Source organism: Peromyscus leucopus, chromosome 4, assembly GCF_004664715.2.
Source record: "Peromyscus leucopus breed LL Stock chromosome 4, UCI_PerLeu_2.1, whole genome shotgun sequence".
NCBI classification, from domain to species: domain Eukaryota; kingdom Metazoa; phylum Chordata; class Mammalia; order Rodentia; family Cricetidae; genus Peromyscus; species Peromyscus leucopus.
Genome location: NC_051066.1, coordinates 147,201,410 through 147,227,584, shown reverse-complemented (window position 1 = coordinate 147,227,584; position 26,175 = coordinate 147,201,410). Strand labels below are relative to the sequence as shown.

General features: G+C 51.4%; 1 protein-coding gene across 2 annotated transcripts in view; it reads left to right on the top strand.

Moving 5' to 3' along the window:
* The first annotated feature begins 2,456 nt into the window (after positions 1 to 2,456).
* The window catches only part of Rims4 (regulating synaptic membrane exocytosis 4), a 61,337-nt gene continuing 37,618 nt past the window's right edge, over positions 2,457 to 26,175 (top strand). For both annotated transcript variants that reach the window (XM_028868437.2, XM_028868436.2), the window contains exon 1: positions 2,457 to 2,788. In XM_028868437.2, the coding sequence (XP_028724270.1) occupies positions 2,692 to 2,788 (97 nt within the window). In that variant the 5' untranslated portion in view covers positions 2,457 to 2,691. The remainder of the gene's footprint in view (positions 2,789 to 26,175) is intronic.

Here is a 26,175-nt window from a genome sequence, read left to right as displayed (position 1 = left end):
ACCCTACTAGTCTCTGGGGTGGGTAGATAGAAAGAATGAGAAAATAAGAAAAACGTCCATCCTCCACAGACATGATGGATCAGATGGCTACTAGAGGTACACAGGGGGGAAAAAGGGTAGAGAGAATTTGTCATCTCAGAGAGGTGGCCATGAGGGGAGCCTTTACTGCAGAAGTGATATTTGAATGAATGTCCATGAGAGCAAGCCCTGTGGCTTCCCAGAGAGTGTTTCTGGCAGAGGGAAGAGAAATTCCACTGGGTTTTAAGCCAAGTGAGCCGCAGGGATGTGTGGGGGATGAGGACAGAGAGGTGGCAGAGCACACAAAGTTAGGACCTCGTAGACTCTGGATGAGATGAGAACCATGGAGAAGTAGTCTAGGTATACTTTGGGTGTAGAGGACCAGAGTCACTGATGAAGACAGGCAGAGAGAGAGAGAGAGAGAGAGAGAGAGAGAGAGAGAGAGAGAGAGAGAGAGAGAGAGAGAGCTCTAAGATGTATGCTGTCTGAATGCCTAGAAAGAGTGAAGCTCCCATTTACCAGGGCAGAGTGGCTGTATACCGAACACTCTGACTTTTCTATTGTTCTCAAGGTCAGAGTATGATTCCTGGAAAGGGGACAAGGCTTCAGGAGTGCCTTCTTTGTGCCAAGTACTCAGCAAGGTGACAGAATTGGAAGGCTAGTCCAGGGGTCCCCACCTTTTATAATTCCCTTCTGTTTGACTGTGTGTGGAACTAGGAAAAGGCATCACTGCCATGATCAGGTCGTAAGGCAATATAAAGGATGAAGGAGGACTAACTATCCTTTGGGGATAACCCAGGGGGGAGTTAGAAAGAGCAAAGGATGAGAAGGGGTTGGCATTCCTGTGGTGGTTTTGAAGATGGAGAGCCCATGGAGAGGGCCATTTGTAGATGCTGAGCTGCCAGCCGACATGGCCTTCAGTCCTACAGCCCCAAAGAAACTGAATCCTGCTGGTACCCCGAATAATCATGGAATGAGATTCTTCTCCAGAGCCTTCAGTAACAGCCGGCCACACCTGGCTAATACTTGGCAAGGCTCTAAATAGAGAACCCAGCTGAGCTGCCCAGACTTCCCATCTAGACAGATTGTACATTGATAAAGAGCTGTTGCTTCCACTTGGTTGACTACGAAGCAACAGAAAACAGATACAACCATACAGAATAGAGGGTTCCTGTCGCCGTCACATGGATGAGGAAATAGGTCAGTGAGATGGAGAGGCTTGCCCCTAGGCCTCTTGGAATGAAGGGACCAAGCTGTCTTTCTGAGGTCACCTCAGATGGTTGCTTCAGGGAGAGGGATGGGAGCAGCTGGAAAGGGGAGCCACTTCTGCTGGTAGAGGGAACTTCTGGTCATTCAGGTAGAGAGAACAGCCAGGGGTCACTGATGAGCTTGTCTGTCTATACCCAGGCTCTGGGTATCTGAGTCTGTGGGTGTGATTCCAAGGACTGTGGTCATCAAGATATGTCTGAGAGTGTGTGCTAGTGTGAGCCTGCAGCAAGGTCTCAGGATCTTGAGTCTGAGGGTGTCTGCATCAGACTGAATCCATCCCTGTGGGTGACTCAGTCTGTATGGCTGTGTCTGTAGGTATGAATGTTCTGAGGGTGACTGTCCCAGGTTTTGACATATAGGTCATCTCAGGAGGAGGAGTGCTAAGTGTCTGAGGTGGTCTGGGACGATGTTCTCTGTGTGGGAGACTTCCAGGGTGTCTGCACACTTCAAGTGTGGGTGCATGAGGAGGTGTGTGTCTATCTAAACTTCTGTGGGGTTTGTGGGATTTGAGGGTCTCCGCTGTGTGGGAGGACATGTCCTGCCTGTTGTTCCCTGTAACTCTGCAGGTCTCTGTGTACCCTCTGAACTTGCCAGTTGGTGTATCTGCCACTACGTCTCTAGGAGTCTCTGTGTGTCTATAGATTGTCTGTTCAGGTGCCTATGAGGGTATGTCTGTCCGGGTGTCCCTCCGCTCCCCCAGAGTGTATGAGGGCCTAAGATCTCTCTTGCTGAGTAAATACATCCTTGTGGGTGCTTGTGTATCTGAGGGTCTCCTTGTGAGCTGGAGTCCTAGGGGGATCGGGCGGGATTTTTGGATTTCTTGGACTGTGTCCCTCTGTTCACATCTGGGTCTCTGGGTGAGGCCTGCTTGAATCGGGGTGACTGGCCACCTGCCTCTGGAGTGAGTCTGAGGACTCACAGTCACCGGTCAGAGAGGCCACTGGGGGTTCAACTGCATCAGCCGGGCGCAGACAGCCTTGCGGCGGGCTCCTGCACCTGCCCGGCTAGCAGCGGCGGCGCAGCCCGCACCCTCGCGGCTCCCACGCCCCGCCCGCGGCGCCCTTCCCCCGGGCCGCGGCGATTGGCTGCGGCGCCCGGCTCCGGCCCGCCCCTCGCGGCAAGCAGGCTGGGGGCGCCGCGGGCCAGAGCGCGCTGCGCCGCCACCGCCGCCGCCACCACCGCCGCCACCGCCACCGCCACCGCCGCGAGCACCGCGCGTCTCCGGCTCCACGCGCCGCCAGCGTCCGGCCCTCTGCGCCCCGTCGCCAGCCCAGCCGCCAGCCCGCGGAGCCCCGGGCCGCCGCCACCACGCCGCGCGCCGTACTCCGCGTCAAGAATGGGGCGGCCAAGCTGCCCAAGCCGCCCGCCGCCGCCGCGGCCGAGGCTCCTGGCGCGGGCGCGGGCATGGAGCGCTCGCAGAGCCGCCTCAGCCTGTCCGCCTCCTTCGAGGCGCTCGCCATCTACTTCCCGTGCATGAACTCCTTCGACGATGAGGACGCAGGTGAGCGCGCTTCGGGCTGCCCACCCTGGGAGGCTGTCCCGGGATACGGATGCCAGGGACCCTCGGGGACCCGGGGCGCCGGGGAGAAGCGGCCACTGTCTCCACTGCACTCCCGGTCCCGCCGGGATAAACATCCAGGGCCCCCTTCCACTCCCTGGGGACCCCAGGGGTCTAGGATAAGCTCTGGTCCTGCCCCTCTGCCCCAGGGACCCCTTGATCATCTGCACTCATCCTTCTCGCGCAGGTGGGCCCTTGGGTGGCCTGGACTCAACTCTCCCTATTTTTGTGTACCTGCCCTACAGGACTCCCCTGCGACCCCCGTCTTGTTTCTGGACACGACTTGCCCCCACCTAAGTCTGGTATATGGCCCCTAGTCAGATCTTAGGGTTTAGGCCGCCTCACCCCTTGGCTTCCGACGTGCCTCCCAGAGGTTGGAGGTTGTGCGCAGTCCTTACCTCTCTGAGGTCTTTGTCTTAGCGGCATCCGGAGGCTCCCTGCCCAAGACCCCTGTTCAGAGGCCAAAGCCCTGAGTGCCCCTATTTTTCCTCGTTCCCTTCCCCCACAGGCTGAGGCTCCCGACTCTAATCAGATTGGGGCGGGCCGCGCAGAACTGGCCGGTGTCTGCTGGCCTTTCCTCTTTCCTCCCCTGGGAGGTGTAAGACAGTGTAAGCGCTAACTACACCAGCGCACCCTCCAGTGTGTGCCCCTGACTCAGGTGCTCTTGTCCCTGGGGTGGCCTTTCTGGATGGGCTGAACCCAGCTGCCAAACCGTAGCTCAGACCTTCTGCTTCTAGGCCTGCAAAAAAACCAAAAACCAAAACCAAAACCAAATCAAACCCCAAATCCCAAATGATAGCCAGAGCCCAGGGGTGGGGAGGGAACCCTGGATCCTGGGACCAGGCAGAGGGTACAGAGAGCTGTGAGTTTGGTTTTGGGGTAAAGAAGGGAATCCAACAACAGGTGCGGTACCTAGAAGATTTGGAGGAGAGGTCCTCCAAAGAGTGCAGGATGAGGAGCTGGCTTCAGATCCCAGTCTTTATTCCTTTATTCCATAAGCTGTGACCTTGGGCGAGTCATGCCCTCCGGAGCCTCAGTCTCCTCATCTGTGAAATGCGGATGACGCTGCCTCAGATACAAGGCTCCGTGTGGTGGGAGGCTGGAGTGAAATGGTTTTTGAACTGATAATTTGAGAGTATTTGAAGTCAATGAGGGGCGGGGGAGAGGAGTGTGTATGTGTGTAGGAACAAGTGGGTTCAATACTGATTAAAATACAAATTAGCACTCCGAGGGAAAAAAAAAAAAGCATATAAGCATTACCCCAAAATTTTACTGCACAGCTTAAGGAATTCAAGAGCTCAGGTTTCAACTCCCTGCCGGCTGGATCTTTCTGCCTAGGTTCTATTATATGAGGTGGGTAATGGGTGCTCAAGTACCAGTGACAGATGAGCAAAGGAAAATTCCCCAGGGTCTGTGGGTGGTGAGTGAATGGTAATAGTTGAGGCCAACACCTGATAGAATGTTCTGTTGCCCTGGGGGCAGGAGCTGGAGGTGAAGATGGTTGTTGTACAGACCATGTACTCACCATCTGACACATCGAATACCCGAGGCCCAGGAGCTCAGCTTCTCTCCTCGGATAGCTGAGGAGTGTGGTATTATTATCCTAGACAAGACCAGGTGAGGTGGAACTGGGGAGAGGTCCCTAATGTAGTGGCCTCTACTGCAGCTAACTGAGAGAAGAAACGAGCTGTAGAGATGAGCAGGGTGGAGGGTGGGAATTCTTGGGGCATCTGTGGAGAGAGCAAGTTTCCAGCCCTGAATTGATGTCAGGTTGCTCTCCTAAAGTTGGACAGACCACTTACTTGTGTCTCATGAGTCAAACTGGGCAGAAGCACAGGTGTGTAGGAACATCAGAGGCAGGCACAGTTTGGCTTTTCTCCAAAGTCATGCTGCATGTTGTGGGTCAGGCACCTTGGCTCTTATTGCAAGGTCCATTCTAGTTTCACTCGAGTCAAAGACAGCTTCGTTGAGAATATTAACAGTATTTCTCACCACCAGTCTAATTGTCCCCACCTCCTAAGTGAGTTTCTTTAAATTCTTGTATTTTACTTGTAAAAGACCTTCTTTGGCCCTCCTAGGCCCCAAATACATGGGGTGGGGGTTGTGTATTTGTGAGAATGTGTGTGAATGGCTGAAGCGCTGGTGTGGTGTGTGTGTGTGTGTGTGTGTGTGTGTGTGTGTGTGTGTGTTTGTATAACCCAAGGTCATCTGGTGTCTCATGCACAAAGCTGAGAGCAGAACCAGGTTTCCGGCTCTCTTCAGAACACCAGTAGCTTCTTTTTCTGGAGGAGGATTTTTAAAAAGCCAGATCTCACAGTGCAGAAAATGGTTCCCAGGTGAGGAGGCCTTGGGGTGTGGTTGGCAGCCCGGGGCTCTGTTTGGGCATCTCAGGCTCCCCACCTGCTCAGCCCTAAGGCTGTCTCCAGCTTGGAGGAGGAGGAGAAAGTCTACTTTCACACCTGGAAGAATAATGATGGGCTGGTGAGAGTTGGAAGTAAGAACCGTTGTCCTGATGCTTAATTTCTCTTGATTTTCTCATTCATTCATTTTCTCCCAAAAGAAGAAAATTGGGTTTATTTCCTTTAAAACAGCACTGAACGGAACTGTTTCTAAAGGCAGTTGGAATAGGTTCTGGGGTCCTGGACAGGGATTGGCTTAACCCGAGGAGGCCAACCCAGACTTGGCTCGTCCTGACTTCCTCTCCTCTCCCGCTGGCCCCCTTTACTGCCTCTCTGTCCTTGGTGGTTTCATTTCTGAAGTGTGTCCCTGACAGGCTTCAGGCTCAGCTGAGAGCCTCCCCTTTGTTACTGTTCCCAACCCATGTCGATACATCATTCTCCATCTATTAGATTAGGCCAGAGGCATCTTCAAGGCTCTCATGCTTCTCCAGCTAGCTTCCTGAGTCATAGGCTGAGGATGAGACTTTTCGTTAGCTTTAAGTGGGGCAGAGCACCTCCCTGCTTTGGACTTAGGAGTGTGGGCAAGTAGGGTAGGGAGAAGCTGCCCTCTCTTCCCATGTCTTTCTAGCACCCTTGAGCCTAAGAAGAGGATCACTGCTGCCTGCTACAATGCCCATCAAGAGGAATCTGCCCTCATTCGTTCTGGATGCATCTCTGATGATGATGCTGTCTTGCCTTGTTCCCAAGGACGCTGGGGCTTTAGAGAGGCAGGCACTCAGGGACAGTGGGTATTTCTACCCATGTCTTACTGGCCATGGGTTTGCAACTAGGGTGGGAAGGACCTAGACATGTGACCCTGTCTCCTCACCTACACAAGGAAGAAAATAATAGTGCTCCCAGTAGACTCCTTTGGGTCAATGTTTTAAAAATTATTACCATATGCTACATATCTTTCTAGGCATTTAAGATGCATTATTTTAATCTTTCCTCATAACATCCCCATAAAATTAATATCCTGTATAACATCCCCATTTTCATATAAGAAAACTGAGGCCTAGGCAGAGTAATTCATTCAAGGTCATTTAGCCAGGAAGTGAGGGAGTTAGGGATTAAATCTGGGAGAACGGATTCAAGCATACTTGCTTTTAATTACGCTGCTTGCTATGGAGTGGTACCTGGCATGAAGTGGGTCTCAGTATCTGTTAGCTCTGGTCTGCCTCATTGACAAGTGAGAGTTGTCTCTGAGCATGGCCATAAAGAAGACCTCTGTGCATTTGGGCAAAGAAAATCCCGATTTTCAAAATTTTAGCTGTCATCATTTTAACAGATTAATTTTATCGCATTGTAGTTTACGAAGGTAAAACTACTGGGCCAGCTTTTTTTGAAGTACCTAAAAGGTGGGTATTTCAGGGGGCTTGCAAGCCAAATGAAAGTGAAAAGCATTCCGGCTTATCGTTTCCCTCCTCTTTCTAATGAGTTTATTTGTAGCACATCCACAGGCTGGTCCCTTAGGGTATAGTTGGGGATCTGAGGTATATCCCCCTTTGTAGTAGATACCAAAAGAAGTTGTTACATCAGGGTCTGGACCTGAGGCTAGTGTTCCTGAGCCTGACCAAATAATTTGGTGTCTAGTTCTCCCCCGCCCGCCCAGGAGAAGGGCGGAGAAGCTGGAGGAGCCAGCTCTGATTTGCCCATAGGATGGATGCTTCGATCCAGCTCAGGGAGGAAGTTACCATGGCAACACCAGCCGGCTACCAGTCCCTCTCCTAGCAGTTAAGGCCACATCTCTGGGCTGGAAAGCCCTCCATGGCACCTCCCTCTTCCGCTCAGACCAAATGTTTTCGAGGGGAGCGTGTGGTGGGTGGGACCCACAAACTATTACCACAGCCCTCATCCCCACCCCCGGTTTTGAACAGAGGGGAAATGGAGGTGGTTGTCTGAGTTACTTGGAGGCTGTGAAGCTACCCATTTCCTGCCAGACAGATCTTGGCAGCGGGAATCAGGGTTCCAGTTCCTGCCAGCACCCCCAGGCACCTGGAATGACCACACTGAAATCTCACCCTCCCTCCCAAATGTACAGGATTTAGCGGAGTTTTCGTTCCCAGGCCAAGAGCTAACTTTTGTCCTTGAAATTTGACCCAAGCTTCATCTGGGAAACAAAATGTCCTGCTGCCCCTGCTCCTTCCCCTAGAAATGGTGGGAACAGAGTGAGTCTTTCAGCTCCAGGAGGGGGGCTGGGCTGTGTGCATGATTCAGGGAGCTCTAGTATATCGTATCTTCAGGAGGGGGGCACCTTAAAGCGTGCGTTTAGGCTCTGGAGCCTCCTCTCTCTCTCACCCCACCGGATGCCACATTCTGGGTCCCTTTCCTTTTCTGCCCTCTGTTACCCACACCCCAGTTTACCACCTGGAACTGTAATCTCCTTGTTTGTTTTTGAGGAAGGGTCTAACCATTCACTGTGTAGCCCAGGCTTTCCTCAAACATGTGGTCCTCCTGCCTCAGCTTCCTGAGCGCTTGGGTTACGGGTCTGCATCACCACACCCGGCTCTGTCATGTCCTGTAACATTGGGAGCTGGGCAGAATTCTTCTAGATTTGGAAAACTCAAGCCAAGTGCCTCTACAGTTGAAGGTGAGCAGTAAGGTGAGCATGCAGATCAAGACACTCAAGTCAAATTATCCTGAAGGAATCATCTCAGGAAAGCCAGGTGCAAGGACACACACAGACAGACAGACGACAGAGACACGCCCACAGCCGTGTACATGCCTTAGGACTGCTTCTAGGGTTTTCTCTGACCCCCAGAGCTCTTTTCTTCAGTTTCTTCCTTGGGTATTTCACCTTTCTCCTCATCCAGCTCCAACTTCCTTGGTTTGCAGCTACACCCCCTTACACACACACACACACACACACACACACACACACACACACACACACACTCTACTAGGGGAAGGGGAAGGAAAGATCCATCTGCCTTGGTTCCCTTTGGGGGATGAGGCCCCCCTCTCTCTCCTTGCCACTCTCTAGTGCTCAGGTTGGAGGCTGAGTTGGGGGGCAGTTGGACTGTGGAAGAAAGTGGAACTGGAAGGCCGCACCCCCACCCCACCCAGCTGCTCTTCTGTCTCTAGCAGTTCTTCTACCCAACAGCAGCCATTGCCAGTGTAGCTTTTAAAAACTATCAGGAAAGAACCCCTTCCAATCTCTGCGCCATTCACTGTCTTTTTATGAAAAGATCCTAGAGCTTGAATTTGATTCCACGGCCTGGAGCCTCAAGCAATCTTCCTAAATTCAGGGTTGGGGGAGGGATAATGATCTTGGTTAGAGCATCTCTCAGGGTGGTAAAAACAAACAAACAAACAAACAAATAAAATGACTGGAGGGCTTCCTTGGTGGTGTCCGCTGCCTTCCATGATCTCATGGATTTCTGTATCAACAGCGGTGCTGGCTCCTGCTTCAGATATGCCCATTTTACAGATGTGGAATCCTAGTCAGCTGGAGCCATCCATGGGTGGTGATCTCAGCCCAACTGTGCTTGCCTGGAGGCTACCTTCCAGCTCTGAAGATGAGTTCCCTTGTGGGAAGGGGCTGTCACAATAGCAAATGACGAGGCCTGGGGCCTGTTTGGCTTATATAAGCACCCCAGGGACTGGCAGCCAGCTACAGACCACCATTCCTGGGTGGTCCCCTTCAGGTGGCCAGCAGCAGCTCTGACTGCATGACCTCCTTGAAGGATCCAGTTGTCTGCCCTGGCCCTGAGGGCCCAGCCATCACCTGCCTCTGCAGAACGATGTAGGCCAGGACTAGATTATATTTAACGCTGTGCTATTTCTACTTGACAGCCCTGGAGCACCACTCCCCTCCTCCTTCCTCCCCCCTCCCCTTCTGATTCACTTGGAAACTGATGTCAGTGCCTTATTCTTAGCCCCCGTAATTGTAACTGCATTGAGCAGTGCGCACTTCATTAACAGTTTCTGCGGTGGGGAGGGAGAGGCCTGGGTGGCTGGGCAGGGACACGCGTGGAGGTGGGGACGGGGTAGGCACTGCCGGGACCCTGGCTAGCTGCCTGCTTTGGATGGACCAAACTGGGTGGGTTCCAGGTCTGGCTTTCTAAGACAGGCTGTCCTGGAAGGACTGTTGGAAAGTAGTGGATGGTCCATCTCCTCATTAGGCAAGGAAGGAAACTGAGGCTCAGACGGGCAGAATAGCTTGCCAAGGTCACATGTTCATGGTCCAGAGTTTTGGCTGCTGAGCTTTTCCAGCATTTATTCGTTGAGTTATTCAGTGCCAAACTACATTCTAGGTGCTAGAGATGTGTTGGGGAGCGGGTCAGACGTGGTTTCTGTTCTCATGGAGCTATACCCTGGCCTGAAGCATATAGACAATAACTATGTAATCAACTAAGAATACACATTTTCAGATTGTGTTAAGTGATGTGAGATGAGATAACATCAAGTAGTCAGGGAAAGCTGAGGCAGTGGCAGCCGAGTTGAGGCCTAAGTGACAAGGAGCCTGGCTTTTCCAGGTAGGTGTTCCAGGACAAAGGGCCTGAGGTCAGTGTGACTTAGGGAACAGAAAGTAGACAGAAGTAGGTAGAGTCTGGTTAGGAGTCGGATCATCACAGCCTGCTAGGGAATGATCAGGGGCATCTGGTAGGGGAACTGAGGTCCAGAGTCGGGAAAGAAAAGGCCCCCATGTGAGTAGAGACAGCACAGGACCAAGAACTCCCCCTCACACCCATCTTTGGGTGCAGATGGCTATGACTTTGAGTGCACAGCATGGCCTCCTCGGTGCTGAAGTTGGGAGGTACTGTGGAGTCGGGCAGGCCTCCTACTGCTCACCCTGCTCTTCCTCTTCCTCACTGGACCCAGCTCCATCACTTCTCAGGCTGGCAAAACTGACAGGGACCCTGGGGGCTTCCAGGGTGGTGAAGAGAGAGTGAGGCTTGGGGTCTGCAGACCTGGGTTTTTGTCTTACTTCTTTTGACTCTCGGGGGGACCCTGGGGCAAGTCTTTTTGCCTTTCTGCACTTCATTTCCTCCTCTGTAAGATGGGTCACGCTCATAGACAACACCTCAAAGGTGGCTGCGAGGAATGAATTATATAATGTACATCTCCAGAGCTGGACACGTAGGGTTGTGGCCTCTGTGATTGCGTGTCCGATGCCCAGTTCACAGCAGGTTTTAGCCAGTGCTGACTGCTATGGTTGTTCCATCAATTTGAACAATGAGCACTAGGTCTGTTCACAGGCAGACTGTAGACATTGCCCCGATCCAGGGTTTCTTGTTCAGTCAGGGATAGTCCTTGAGAACCTTGCTTTTCACTATCTCTCTCCCTTTCCCTCTCTGTCTCTCTGTCTTGGGTCTCTGCCTCTGTCTGTCTGTCTGTGCCCCCTCTCTGTCTCTTTCTCTGTGTTTTGTGTGTGTGTGTATGTGTGTGTGTGTGTGTGTGTGTGTGTCTTTGAGAAGCTGCATGTGTACATGTGTATGAATGTGTAGAGGCCAGAGGTCAGTGTTCCTCAGGCACTGTCTATCTTGTTTTTTGAGTCAGGGTCTTTCAGTGGCTTGGAACTTACCAATTATGCTAGGTTGGCTGGCCCTTGGACCCCAGGAATCCGCCTGTCTCCACTTTCCCAGCCCTCGGATTACAAACATGTCTGCCATGTATAGCTTTTTAATGTAGGTTCTAGGGTGCAAACTCAGGTTCTCATGCTTTTGTGCCAAGGACTTTACCCACCGAGCATCTCCCCAGCTCAGATGAAGGGCCTTGGCACGTGCCTCCCCTTGTCTCAGCATTGGCTATTGCTCTCGTTTCTTCATGGTCTCATCCAGAAGAACCTCAGCTGTGTGAGACTCAACAGTGAGCTCCCTGGGTCCTCTGGGAAGCCACGTGAACCAGAGATGAATGCAGCAATGTGTCTTCGAAGGTGCAACAAGCCGAGGGCTGGACACAGATAGCCCTGGGATCTCAGAGGGCCTAGGTCTAGCGCCGTTTACCAGATGGAACAGGGCACTGCCCTCTCTTGCTCTGATGAAAAGTAGGCAGGGCCATGTGTGCATACACACGGTTCATTTGAGGACAGCGTTGACTGGGAAGAAGTAAGTCAAACTGATCATGGATGTAGAAGCTTACCGCTGAGAAGTGCTGCCGAGGGGCTGGCTGAGTCAGTTTATTGAGATGCCTCTGAGACAAGATGGCCAGTTTCTAGGGAAGGTTTAGCAGGAGGTGGACCTTGTGGAGTAATAAATTTCTTATCTGGCCCAAATAAAGCTCAAAATAGGAAGACGAGGCACCTAGAGCTAGTTTACTGGTGAAGTGTGACCTAAGCAGATGGAGCGCTCTCTTGGAGGGGTGGTTTGGGGGTAGCAGTGACCTGGGTCTACATCGCTGCAGCATGCTAGCCGTGAGTCCACTGTTGGTAACTGGTCTGGGCTTCATCCTTGTGTGTTACAAAATGCTGCACAAAATCGAGATCCTGTGAAGATTTGAGGCTGTCTGAACCACATGTAGAGAAACAGGAGCTACTGACTTCCCTGTCATTGTAGACTTTCTGGGATGAGGCGACATGCTTGCATGGCTGGTTGAAAGGTGGGAGGGTGGGAGCATGCCATAGGCTTGGGTGGCAGTGCCTGGGTCTGTCTGGATGATGGTTCACTGTGCGCCCATGGAGCCTGAGAGGCTGCCTTAGGGGTCTGAACGGCCATGAATCTTGGTGTCTCCTCTGGTCGTGTGTGTGTGCGTGTGCGTGCGTGTGTGTGTGTGTGTGTGTGTGTGTGTGTGTGTGTGTGTGTGTGTGTGTGTGTGTTCATGTGGGTGCATGTATATGCATATCTGTTCTGGAAGCTAGAGGACAACCTCAGGTGCTGTTCTTCAGGAACCTTCCATCTTTCATTTTCTCCTTTTAGGTCAGTGTCTCTCATTGGCCTGCAGCTTCCCAGTTAGGCGAGGATGTCCAGACAGTGAGCCTCAAGGCCCCCCCTGTACTGGGAAGTACAAGGGATTTCAAGGGTGCACCACCACACCCATGATTTTTATCAGTGCACTGAGCTCTCTCCCCAGGTGCCCCCAGGACTCAGTACCCCATCTTCCAATCGAGAGCCTGTTGGGCTTTATTTCTGCACAGCAGAACTTCCTATAAAGGACCTCACGTCCCACTTTTTCCCCAAGTTTCTTCATTCAGAGTTCCTCATTAGCTGATCTTTGGTGGATGGGTCATCGAATAATTTTAAAAATAAGCACTCGGGAGGCAGAGGCAGGCAGATCTCTGAACCTAGTCTACAGAATGAGATCCAGGACAGCCAGGGCTACAAAGAAAGACCCTGTTTCAAAAACCAAAACCAAACAAACAATTTAAAAAAAAAATAAGGGTTTGGGACATTAGTGTATGTAGATTCTGAAATTAAATGAATGAAAGATGGGGTGAGAAGTGTGCTGGGCACCCATCACTGCATCTTCCTACCCCTTTCCATGTGTGTGCACTGGTACCAGACTTCACGGCCAGACCCGTTACTGTTGTGGATGAAAACATCTGTGTTGGAACAAGCGGAATAGCACCAAAGGCCGTCAGAGAAACTGTCCGCCCCCCTCCGGCAGGCCCACTCCCATCGCCCACCACGGCAGTCTTTCTTTCCTTTATTCTGAGACAGGGCTTCCCAATATAGCCCTGGTCATTCTGGAACTCACTCTGCAGACCAGGCTGGCCTCGAACTCAAAGATTTACCTGCCTCTGCCTCCCAAAGGCGTGCACCGCCACACCCAGCTTCTTTAAGGCTTCAGTATCTCCTTACTTCCCTGTTACCGAATTGAGTCAAGTGCCTACGGTGGGGTCCGTATCGGAGCCAGGCACTGTGAAGGCTGGATAGGAGCCGGATAATCCTGGGTAGCTGGAAGAGCAGAGGCAAGGGCAGAAGGTGTGGTTCTGAGGCCTGGCCCTTCTGTGTGTTGACTGAGTGACCATGGTGGAGTTACGTAACCACTCTGAGCCATCTGTAGAATGGGTTTATCAGAGCCCCTTCTCACCGCAAAGGCGCCACGAGGCTTAAATGAGTCAGTATTTGTCAAGTGCTTTATAGAGAGCCTGGTGCACACTAAAAGTGAGGCGTGCTAGCGCTTAGCATTATAGGGTTTTTAAACCCTGAGATTGACTCAGGCTCTCTTGGATGAGGACCAGAGAGGCCTTCCTTTGTCCACAGTCCCACAGCAGGTGGCTAGGAAAGCCAGAAACACTGCCAGTGTTCCCATACTCATGACTCAGCCTTCCCTGACCCCAGATGTGCCGTGGCCTATGATGGATGGACCCTACTGCCACCTGAGGCTTCAAGTCTGTACCATACATTTTCAGCACTCAGTGTCCCCGGAAAATGCCACTTGCAGTCACCCTGGGACCGGGTGGGAGGATGTGTCACTGAATGGGACCTGCCGTGGAAATTAATTAGTGCTTCAGAACAGGTCTTGAGAAACATCTTTCATGTGCCTGGGCCCAACACCATGCTGGACTAGGAGTCTCTGGGGCCCTCTCCAGCCTAGGCTAGGCCATCCTCCAGCCCCCTGGCTCAAGGATGCTGTAACTTCTGGTGGGTATCAGTGTTGGAGAGGAGGGACCTTCAAACGGGGCAGTGAACTGGGAGTCTCTTGCAAGGGAGGATTTAGCACTAGAGGGTACCTAGGATCTTTTGGTTGTTTCAGGTGGAAAGCAGTATGGAGGCGGTGCCAACTCTCCCTCCTGCTTCACCAGTTAGCCTGAGCTTTGGGCTTGGCTGACGACTAGTAGGAATGACAGAGACGGATATGGGACGGGCAAGGAACACAGGAACCACACGGTATTCAGCTGCTTGTGCCAAGAGTGGTAGCATCCTAAACCAGCTTTCTGATTTCCTATGTCAATAGCCCCCCACCTGGCGAGCAGACCTACCTTCTAGGGCCAGGCAGCTCCCACCAGCCAAAGGGGAGCTTTAAAGACAGGAGAGCCACTTGGGGGGTGGTGAGGGTGATGCTTGGTAAAAGGGTATATCCAGGGCACTGATGGGGCCCAGACGTCAGGGATCCTCTGACTGGGGGAAGCAGGTGAGCCCAGCTCTGTCCTGGCCCATGCCTAGGCAATGCCATGGCACCTGTCCATAGTTCTGTAAGGCAGGCCTGATTATCTCAAGAGGCCTATTTATGAAATGAGTCTCTGGCTTGACCCCTGTCTTGGCCAGGGCCCTTCATCCCATGAGAGCTAGAACCTAAGCCTGAACCCAGCCCAGTGGTCTCCTCTGCATTCTGAGCCGCATTTCCTGTTCTTCTAGAACAGATATGTGCATCTGATGCTTCTCAAGGCTTCTTTCCCAGTGCTACCTTGAAGGGCATCCGTGATGACTTCCACTTTGCGTCTTCCAGGCACAGAGTACGCCATGTTGGAAAAGGATTTCAATCTACTCGATCTCATAGAATCCCATGGAACTCTGGCCTGAACTGGAGAAGTGGGCAGGCTGCCTGAGGGGATGTGACAGCTCCCAGGAACACTGATTTGTCATAGGGCGACCTGGATTTGAGATCTCATTTCTGCCAGTTTGCTGGTTGGATGACCCTGGGGCATGTCATTCTCCTCTTGAACCTTGGTTCCCTCATGGCTGAACAAGTGTGTGGTTATAACACAGCAGCTAACCTGTGAGTTCAAGATGCTGTGTGAACCCAGACCTCGGCAGGACGCTTTCTCGCTGGTGGAGAAGCTGAGAACCAGCAATGGTCCTCATTCTTGTGGAAGAAGCAATGTATGCGTAGGGAATAGTCTCAGTTTAGGGGTCCTCTGCAGAAGGGGCGCAACAACACTTGCCCTGCTGTCCACTGTCCACATTTGGGTTTCCTCAGATGTAGACTCTGAGATGAGGATTCAAGTTTAAGCAGCAGAGAAGCCTCATGGAGCTGCTGTTTTTTCTGAGTTGAAACTCAAATAGTGATTGTGTGTTGTCCATACAGTTTACAGACGTGGTCTGTGATGCCCAGGAGGGGAGTGAGGAAGTGAGGCAGGGAAGAGGCCAGGACACAGCACATCTTTAGGCTGGTGACCTCTGAGTGAGGGAGACTGGAGGTTAGACTTGCTGGAGACTCTGAGGAGACTCCCCAGTACAGGGCTACTCTGTGAGAGGCCAGACAGAAGATATTTTGGTCTTTTCAGGTCCTGGATCTCTCCTGCAACTTTTCAACCACACAGACTGTATGTAAATGAACAGAGACTGGGTCCTAATAAAACTTTATGGACAGGTGAACTTAGTCTAAGGGTTATAGCTTGAGAACCCCTAGAGTAGAAGGCTGACTTGAATTGTCTACCCAGAACAAAGGAGCTGGGCTGTTTATGTTTCAGCTCCCTTAGTATTGGGAGTTGGGGTGGGTGCCAAGAGTGGATTGTGGCCATCATTTCCAGCAGACTGGGGGGCACCCAGAGTGTATCATAGCCATCATTTCCAGCAGATTCGGGGGCACCCAGAGTGTATCATAGCCATCATTTCCAGCAGACTGGGGGCCACCCAGAGTGTATCATAGCCATCATTTCCAGCGGATTCGGGGGCACCCAGAGTGTATCATAGCCATCATTTCCAGCAGACTGGGGGCCACCCAGAGTGTATCATAGCCATCATTTCCAGCGGACTGGGGGGCACCCAGAGTGTATCATAGCCATCCTTTCCAGCAGACTGGGGCGTAGCCCTCAGGCAAAGAAAAGCAGGTGCTGGTAAGAGAAGTCAGGACAGGGGTGTGAATCAAGGGACTGGCAACAGCTCACTGTAGCTAGGGTGTGGCTTGCTTGACCACTAGAAGGCAGTGTTGGAGAGAAGGCTGAAGGATGAACAGGACAGCAAGTTCAGGGCAGGGGGTTATTACTTCATATTTCTGTCTTCAGCAAGTATTTGATGCTCCTTGGCTCACAATGGCTTCTCTACACCTGATGCTGTCTTGTTGTTTTTCCGCTCTCTAGACGGAACCCGGGACCTCACACATGTTAAGTGAGTGAGCTGCTTCCCCAGCCCCAACTGATGATGATGATCCCGTTCTAGCTTTTCACCTCAGTGCCTCTGCTGGGCTGTCCTCTCCTGGGGTGCCTCTCCCGCTCTGGGAAGCACTGCTCATCCCTCCACATGCACTGCGAGTTCCCATGGTCCTTTGCTTTTCCCTTCTCCAGGGACTTGTGTGATCCTGTGTCCCACCCCGGGCACTGGTTTAGGACAGGCAGTTCTGGCTCCCAAGCCTCTTCCTCCCTTCCCAGCACCTCCTTCCTGCCTTTCTTTCTCTAGTGGTTGCTGTTGCCAGGCCCTGTTCTGGGGACCCCAGACAAACTCCTCTCATTGTCTTCATGGAGTTCTTGGTCTGGAGCAGGGGAGGGGGGAGCGGTTGATATTGGACAGCCCCAAGACACAACAGATGGTTCTGTCACTCCTGCAGTATGAGGCAACGCACCAAAAAAAAAAGGCCATGGCAAGGGAGCTGACCCTGGGGAAGACAGAGGGGACAGCTAAGCTGAGACCCGGGGGGTGAGGACAGTTGACCTTGTACACGCAGCAGAGGGTTAGAGTGGCCAAGAGGCCACTCTACTAACCTCCGATAGGCAGCTGTGGGGACACAGGTGGAGTCCTGGATTCTCACAGTTTGGGTGATTGTTCTGCCCATCCCACTCTCTCTGTGTCCCTCTGTCTCTCTCAGGCATACACACACATAGAAATAGTAACCTGGGTCTGTCCATGATAGAAGTATGGGCAGAGTCTGAACTCTAGTCCGTGTCTTCCAGGGATTATCCAATAAGATGGGGCATGCTAAAAACTGAGGGCTTCAGAGTCAGGAGCCCCAGTCAGGCTCCCACTGGTAATTGGCATCCTTAACTATGTTATTTGCAACTCAGAGGAGATCCTCTTTCTTGCGGTAGAAGGGGGAAATGCTAACTAGCCCTACTCACCGGTGCCCATCACCTCGCTAACTCATTGAAGCCCCGTGGCTGTCCTATGGAGAAGTCATGATGCTCCTTACTTTACAGATGTGAAGTCTAAGACACAAAGTGGCAACAGAGGCCACCCAAGACCACGGCAGGGGTCAGAGGCAGGACTCCTGTCCAACTGCCTGGCTCCGGAGTCCGAGCTTAGCTTCTTGGCTTTAATGCCAAGAATAGGTCAGGAGAGAGGAGCCTTCACCCAGTGCCTGAAACACAATGCTCAGGAAATGTTAACTTGCCATTGTCTGCAGCTGTCAAGGGCCCTGAAGTTGGAAATGGACTTGGTCTTTTGAAAGCCCAGAGAAAGGACTATGTGGCTGATGGGGTAGCACATTGGCTCATACTTCATTGTTATCTCTTACGCCTGAACTTAAGGGCAGTTGGAGCCCTTGTTGACTTTTGAGCGGGCATGGGATGTGACACTTAGACTTGGGTTTTGCAAATCTTCAAAGACTTCTTTGGCGTCATGGGGAGGGATGGAGACAGAGGTCAGGGTCGGTCCCCTTTGCACATAGTGATTCTTCTCACATGTGTGGGCCCTCGGCCAGGCCCGTGATGGGCCGTTGTCCAGGCTGCTGCGTGGGCCAGGCCACCAGAGAGAAGGCAAGAGTGTGTCACCAGGCTGGTCTGGTGATGCTCGGAGGCAGGGATGTACCGGCTGGAAGGCGGAAACAAATTACTCTCCCAGAGCCGAGGCCGGGCCAGTTCCTGCAGTGTTACATTATTAAATTTGTAATCTTCGTGCTAATACTTTCCAGCAGTGAATAAGAACCAAATTTGAAATGCCGGCTTTACATTTCTGGAATGGGGTTCTTTGTCAAGAGCTCTTGAAACCCATAATTTCTCTCCAGAGGTGACTGTCAAAGTCTTTTTTAAAAAATTAAAATAATAATAAAAAAGGAAAACGATTCCTTAGTTAAAGGTTGAGGCTAGAGGGGTTGACCCCAGCTGTTTGTCTGCAGTCCCAAGAAGGACTCAGAATCAGGCCAGACCTGTGGATGCTCAAGTCTGCCTTAGAATCTGAACTCTCAAATCTGGGCTTTGTGGGGAAAGAGAGTGAGAAAACCTTCAGGCTTGCCGCCCCCCCCCTCCCCAGGAGTTGTCAAATCTCTAGGTTTGTAAAAGAGCCTGGTAAAAACTGAGTCACGGTCTCAAAAGGATCAGCCACTGTTCCCATGACCTGCAGGTGGCTGCTGGTGGCCGAGGTTTGTCACCTCCTTGGTCTCAGTTTTTCACCTGATGTGGGTGGGGTGGCCAGACTTCCTGGTTACTCTCTGTCTGACCCTCCTCCTAGCTCATGGGTGTGAGGAGCTTGAAAGGGGTATGCTCACCCACCTGGCTTTTTCATGCTAGGCCAAGTTCCAGGTTGGGACCCCAGAATGCCCTGCTCACACAGCCATGAGCCAGTGGGTCTATCCAGATCCCTTCCCTGTGTTCATCCCAACTGAGAGGGGACTCCACCACCGATGACCAGACCAGTGACCTTGAAGGTGCTCCTTGTGTGAGTGAAGACAGAACACAGGTGTGCAGTGGGGGCTGGAAGTGGAGAGCAGGGGTGGGCTGTGGCTGAAATACAGCACCCTCCTCACTTCACGATCAGCCTCGGGACTCTGTGGATTCTAAATTTGAACCTGCCCCTGCCTTCAAGGTCATTATGAAGACATATTTCTCAGAATAGAAGGAGGGGACATATTTTATTTAGTAGCCCTGATTTATAACTTTTAAATATTTAGAATAAGTATGAGAGCCTCGTTTGTATCCCTGCCAGAGCCCTACATATTAGGGGCCTTTACATCATCCTTTGAACTACGAGTGAGACAGTGCCCTGGGCTCTTCCACTCTTGGGGTCCACATCATGGGCTCAGGGGCAGGAGCCTGGCTTAGATGACACTTTTGTGCCCTTCAGGAGAAGGTGTATCTTCTCACACCCTGAGAGTCCTCCTCCAGTATGGTGAGTTGGAGAAAGACCCCCTAGGTCCAGTATCTGCAGGACACACTCAGTGACCAGCAATTCTGCCCCTCTGCCGTCGCCCCCCTCACCTAGACACCTTACCTGTCTGAGAGTTCACAGCTTCCTCTAGACCAGACCCTGGGAGGAGCCACCATCAGGATCCACAGGGAAAGCGCTGACGTTCTGGACTCCTGAGCTGTTCTCAATGTTGAAGGCATCCTTGTCCAAACAGGAGTGTATGCTTGTGTCTGCCAGATACTCCGAGCACTTTACCTCCATTATCCTATCGAGGCACCAGACTGGGGGGGAGAATACAGTGTCACAGCCATTGTATAGATGGAGAAGCCAAGGCACAAAAAAGACAGCCTTGAATTTGGTTCAGGATCGTTCAGTAGTAATTTCAGATTCCCATCTGCCTGGTCCTTGAATCCGCTAGTCTGACCTCTGTCCTGTCCTACCCTTCATCATTTAAAAAAGCTTTTGTCTTCTACATTGATTTGTTGATCTTGTGTATAGGAGAAGGGCACAGCACAGTGTGCACATGGAAGTCAGGGGACAGCTTACAGGAGGTGGTTCTCTCCTTCTGCCTTGTGGGTTCCAGGGATCACACTCAGGATGTCATGCCAGGCCACCTTTCATTGATGCAGCCAACAGACACAGTCACTTGTTCCTGTGTGCTGTATCCTGAAGGGGTTGGTATGGAGCCAGGACCTTCTACTGCCCAGGGCAAAGAACAGGCAAAAGGTAACACGTTGGGGTGGGGGGGAGACCAGTGCTCCATTGAGTGTAGGATGCTGAGAGCCACTGTGGTTCAGAAAAAGGTGCTTACTAGCTGCAAGGTGCCCAGGCCTGGGCACAGGATGGGCTTTCTGAGAACAAAGCAGATATATTATTTATGTCTCCTGGGAGCAAAGTAGGAACAGTAGAAAGTGGACACAGGGAAAGGGATGGTATGGCTGCGTTGGAAAAGGCCCCAGAGCTTTGCTCAGTAACACCCTTCTTGGAGACCAGAATTACATCGTTATTTTCAGATCTTGTTGGTCTGATGAGATGGGTGGGACTTACTCCCCCCCCTTCACCATCCTTGTGAAATTCAGAGAACGGGGATGGAGAGGGGAAGAGCCAGTCATTCATACTCCTCTGACAGGTTGGGTTGGACCTTGACTCTGAGCATCTCCGCCTATGATCTTGTTCCAGTACAGGATACCTTTCATTCCCAAGAAAAGCAGAGTTGCCACTCATCATTTTAACTTTTGCTTGTGAATGTGTGTGTGTGTGTGTGTGTGTGTGTGTGTGTGTGTGTGCGCGCGCGCGTGTGTGTAGGGGTGTTGCACCCTGTTTCTGAACATAGAGGTCAGAGTTGATGTCAGATGTCTTCTTCAATTGTTCTCCAAACTTCTTGTTTGAGGAAGGGTCTCTCATTGAATCTAGCACTCACTGATTTGACTTGATGGGTTTGCCAGGAAGCTCCATGAACCATCCGGGGCCCACTTCCCCAGCACTGAGGTTACAAGGTGCACCGTGACATCTGGTTTCTACATGAGTTACTTTACTGGCTGAGTTATCTCTCCAGCTCCACATTGTCATTGTTGTTGTTGTTTTGTTTTGTTTTTTCGAGATGGGGTTTCTCTCTGGAGCCCGTCCTGGAACTCCATCTGTAGACCAGGCTGGCCTCGAACTCACAGAGATCCTCCTGCCTTTGCCTCCTGAGAGCTGGATTAAAAGTGTGCACCACCACCGTCCGGCTCCCAGCTCCACATTTTAACTTTGACAGAAGTTATAAACACAGGTACCATCTCTACTGGCATTTCCTGCGTACGTGCTGCACTATCAGGTGCTGTGCTGAGGTTTCACGTGTGTTTTCTTGTGTGGTTTCTGGTGTTCCCAGTATCCGGGGGCTGCACACACAGCAGATAGACACCTGCACTGAATTCCCCTGGTTATTAAATGCTCAGGCAATGTAGGGTGTGGTCATAGTGGAAACTTGAGGAAAACACAGAAAAAGTGGATAAAGAGAAAATAAAAACAACTCCAGAGCTGATCAGTTTTAGCTCTAGAACCCATGTTGGTGGGTGGGGGAAGCCAGGCATGGAGGCACATGTGTATTATCCTAGTACAGAGGAAGTAGAAACATGCGACTCCTGGGGCTTCGTGGCCAGCCAGCCCAGCCTGCTTAGTGAGTTCCATTGAGAGACCCTGTCTGAAAACACAAGGGAGGCAGCTTTTGAGGAATAACTCTTGAGATTGACCTCACACACACACACACACACACACACACACACACACACACACACACACACACACTACAAAGCAGGGAAATTCTAATCTTTTAGTCCAAAAGCAGAAGAAAGCAGAATGTGCTGGAGCTGTTTTCAGAATAGAGAGAGACAGAGAGAGGACGTATCCATGTACTCAGGAAGACTTGTTTAAACCAAAGCAGGGTTATACTATGGCGCTGTTTTGTAAGCCGAAGCCACCACCATTCAAAAATCACCTCAAAAGGACCTTCACAGGCAGCTCTCAGTCGGATTTCTAGGATCAGGTCTAGAACTGAATGTTGCGGGCTGTTGGTCACGGGCTTGTCCAGGCTGTACGGGGGCAGCACAGAGCAAGCCGCTCAGCCCGATGGGCCGTGGTGCGTATCTACCCCTGCCTTTCCAGTCCTTTTCTTGTAAAACCAATCAGTAAATAAAATTTAAACTGACAGCCCTCCCCAGGATTTTATTCTGTGCCTGGCCCTGCATTTCTATGCAGAAGCAGAAGGCTTGGGAGCTATAAATAGCCCCAGCCTCTTCTACACAGTGGCAAGAAGCATTTGTAGGTTGTCTCCTCCCAACCTGGTGACCTGGATTACTTCCTCCCTGCAGTGGCAGCGTTCCTTACCGCCTCCTGTCTGTCCTGCATGGAGCAGAGCAGGCCCTGTTAGTGAGTAGTTCCTGAGCACCCACCCAGGGCCACACCCTCTGGGCTGGGTGCACAGGCTTGTGATAATAGTCCCGTCTTAGGCTTCTGAGGCAGGAGGCAGATAGATGTAGACACAGTGGTCCATGGATGAGATTTTTTTTTTTTTTTTGGAGGGGTGTGGAAGCTCAATGAGAGACTTCCTGGCTCTGGGAAGCAGGGGATGCTTCCTGGAGGAGCCTGGGAGGAAGCAGCCTGGGAGAAGGAGCTGGTGGACCAGTAATCATGCTGGATACAGTCCTGTACAGACTCGCTCTTCTCTGTTGCTAAGCAGACTGCACAGAGTAAAGGTGAGCCCTGTGTTCTGTGGGCCCAGGGCTTCCCAAGGCTTCTAGAGTCCAGTAGTCTTAGGTGAGGAGGAGGATGCACTTTTACTGGTCCTCGATTCCATGTTTTTCTGGATTCCCAGCTCAACCTAGACAATCAAGTATCTCCATGAAGCCTGGGAACTCATCGCCTTGTGCATCCCCTGGGGATGCTTGTGTTCAGCCGCACTGGGGACTCAGTATGCTGTCCTGTCTCCGTCTAGGAACCGCAGCTCAGTCCCTGATTTACCTAATGAATGGGGGCACAGTCTCTCTTGGGGTGCCTCCAATGATAGGAAAGGGGGTTCATAGCCTCTTAGGGTTCCTGCTCACCAACAGGCAACTTCTTCTTGTAGCCAAAGTCACCTTCATCATCAGCCCTCCCACAGTGATGATATGGATAATTCAGCATGCATAGCGGATACTTTTGTTATCCACAAAATAACTGCTTTGGGAAGCAAAAACAGAAACAAAAACATGGATCTCAAATACACTCAGACCTGAGTTCAAACATCTCCCTTCTTTATTATTGTCCTACCCTAAGGCTGTGTCCTTAACCTCTTTGTGTCTCAGTGTCTACATGAGTAAGCTGGGGGACATAATGCTTCTTACAGTCAGGTCCCTGGAAAGACTAAGTGTGTGTGTGTGTGTGTGTGTGTGTGTGTGTGAGAGAGAGAGAGAGAGAGAGAGAGAGAGAGAGAGAGAGAGAGACAGAGAGAGAGAGACAGAGACAGAGAGACAGAGAGAGAGACAGAGACAGAGAGAGAAACAGAGAGAGAGACAGAGAGAGCAAGGCCCAGCACTATCATTACTATTATGGAGCACATTTGAATGGTGAAATCAATATCCAAAAGGTTTTCATTGAGTGCTTAGTGTGTGACTAGCCCTGCCCTGGGTGATGGGCACATTTTGAGCAAGTTAACAAATGGCTGTTGTAAGTATCAGCATTGTTAGCCCCACTTGGTCCTGATGGTGGGGTGGGTAGGACAGTGTTCTTGATGAGAAGACACAGGTCAGGTAGTGGCGCACACTGTGGCCCCAGCACTTGGGAAGTGGAGGCAGGAGGACCAAGAGTTCAAGGCCAACTTGGGATACATGAGACCCTGTCTCAACAAAACAAAATAAATGAGTAAGATGGAGGAAAGAGGAAGATTAGAAAAGCTGGGGTAAGGGGTGGGTTCTAAAATCCACTCAGCTGGTAAGGTGGGAATCATGTCTTCCACATCTTTCTCTCCATTTCTTTACCTTCACCAGATTTTTCTGACAGTCCCTATAGGAAGGGAAGAAGGAAGGGGGCTGGCAGATCTTTTTGCATTGGACACAGGGACCTCTTCAGCCTCAGATCCCATCATTTCTCTGTGCTGGGCCGTTCAGGGACAGTTATAGGAACCTTCTTCTCTCTATAAGCAATACCACTGGAGACCTAGTTATGATGCCTTTGGGTGTCTTGCAGGTGAAATGGGTCCTTGGGGCCACATGTACCTAGTTATTCAGTCAGCTTGGCCTCAGATCTGCTCTCTCAGCTGCAGATGTAGCCAAGACCCTCTTCCCTGTACTAAGCCCTCTCTTCACCCTTAGTCACAGCCTGAGCCCAAGTCTAGGTTCTCTCAGATTTCTGAGGCTCAGGGCTGGCACTGGCTGGCTGTGAATTGTCCCCTGTTGTCAGTGTCCTGCCCCATCCAAGGAAGTGAGAAGTCTGATACTGTGTTCCCTCTTCTAAGGAAGCTGGGCTTTGGACCTGCTCTTTCTCCACGGGACAGAAGCTCCTGGCCAAGAAATCTCAGACAACCCCAAGGAAATGAGAAAAGTGTTGTAGCTTAAAATGTACCTGTGGTCAGACTGCATGCGTGTCCATTGCTGGTGAGGCAGGTCTCTCGCTCTCGTCCTTCTGTTTTCTTTCTCTGCCGTGATCCTGGCTTGGCTGCTCCTGGTCCACTTCATTTGCCAACCTAAGTCCTGACACCTGGGAACCCTGGTGTTTACACACTACTTATTTTCAGTTCATAACCTTGAACCTAACGGAGTTTTGTACAAGTGGCATCATGTGTGCCTGCCTCTTTTCCCTTGGGGGAAATCAGAATAATTCTCTGGAGGGAAACAAACTCTCAATAGGGTTTTCAAGGGAGGCCATGGGATTAAGAACGCTGAAACTCGCGCTCCCGGTTTATATGGAATGGGACTGGGTGTGTTAGAGGAAGATGGGAGGCCCGGGTCCCCGCTGCTGGTGTTCCTACCCCAACTCTGCAAAATGCAGGCAATGTAAGCCTTGTTGAGCCTCGGCTACCCGGCTACGAAGTAGGACTCGGAGAATGCAGGGTTGCCTTTCCAGGCATCACAGCCAAGGTCATCATCACTGTGTGTCGGGCCTCCTGACTGGAGGTCCTGTCTTCCAAACTGGGCCTTCTGTCACTTTTCCTTTCCTGCATCTTTACAAGTTTACTTCATTTTTTAAATTGTGTGTATGCGTGCGTGCGTGTCTGTGTGGGGCTCTGTGCACATGTGTACAGGTGCCTGTGTAGACCAGATGAGGGTGTCACATCCCCCGGAATTACAGGCAGCTGTGAGCTGCCTGATGTGGGTACTGGGGACCAACTTAGGTCTTCTGCCAGAACAGGAAGTGCTCTTAACTGCTGAAACATCTCTTCAGCCCTCTTTCCTGCATCTTGATCTCGTCTAATACTATTTCCCCTTGATCGCTAAGTCTAAGCCACTCTTGCCAACCTGTGTGTGTGTGTACACATGTGTGTGCAGAAATACATGTGCTTGCTCGCACATACAGAGGTCAGAGACAGCCTTAGCTGTCATTCCTCGGGTGCCATCCACCCTGTTTTTGTCTTTAAAGCAGGGTCTCTCGTTGTCTAGTGACTCCCAGGGATCCCCCTGTTACAAGTGTAAGCCGCCACTCTTAGCTGTTTATGTAGGTTCTGGGGATTGAACTCAGATCCTTGTGTTTGCCAGGCAAGCACTTCACTGAATGAGCCATTTCCAACTTGTTCATTGAGCATGCCGTACATAAAGCTGCTGTGGGGTTTTTTGGTCCCTCTCCTGGATAGATATTCACAAGTTTATTCCTTTACTCCCTTCAGGTTCCTTTGGTTTTTGTTTTCGGTTTTTGGAGATAGAATTTTGCCATGTAGTTCAGGCTGTTCTTGAACTCCACTGTGTAGTCCAGTTTAGCCTTAAACATGTGACAATCCTCCTGCCTCAGCCTCCTGAGAGCTGGGATTACAAGTATGTGGTGCCACACTCTGCTTCCTTCCTTAGTTCTTTACCAGCTTCTCATGGTGAGGCTGCCTGACCCTCTGTGGAAGCGTCTTCTCGTATGAGTCCTCTTGTTGATATCTGTCACGTCTGTGTGTGCTGACTTTTGTTGCCCAGGTGAGTTCCAGGGCCTAGGATAGGGCTTGTCATATAACACATGTAAAAAAAAATACCTCATGATAGATGAACTCATGAATGGCTCTTGTCTGGTCTGAGGTAGGATCCTCTGGTCTCTCACACTCCATAGACATCTGTAATGTAGTATTTCAACAAACTGATAATTCCCTGGAGGCTCCCTGTGCCACAGTGAGCCTCAGGTTCCCGGGATAGAGTGTGAGTGTGAACACCTCTGAGGCACTAGGGGCCTGGCAGGTGCCACAGCAGGGCTCCCCTTAAGCACTTCCTGTACTTGTAGCTGGCCCTTCCGACCCATTGGCTGTTTCTTCGACCCAGACTGGAAGGACCCAGGGACAAGGACTTTGCCTGCCATGCACAGTGCTCTGCCC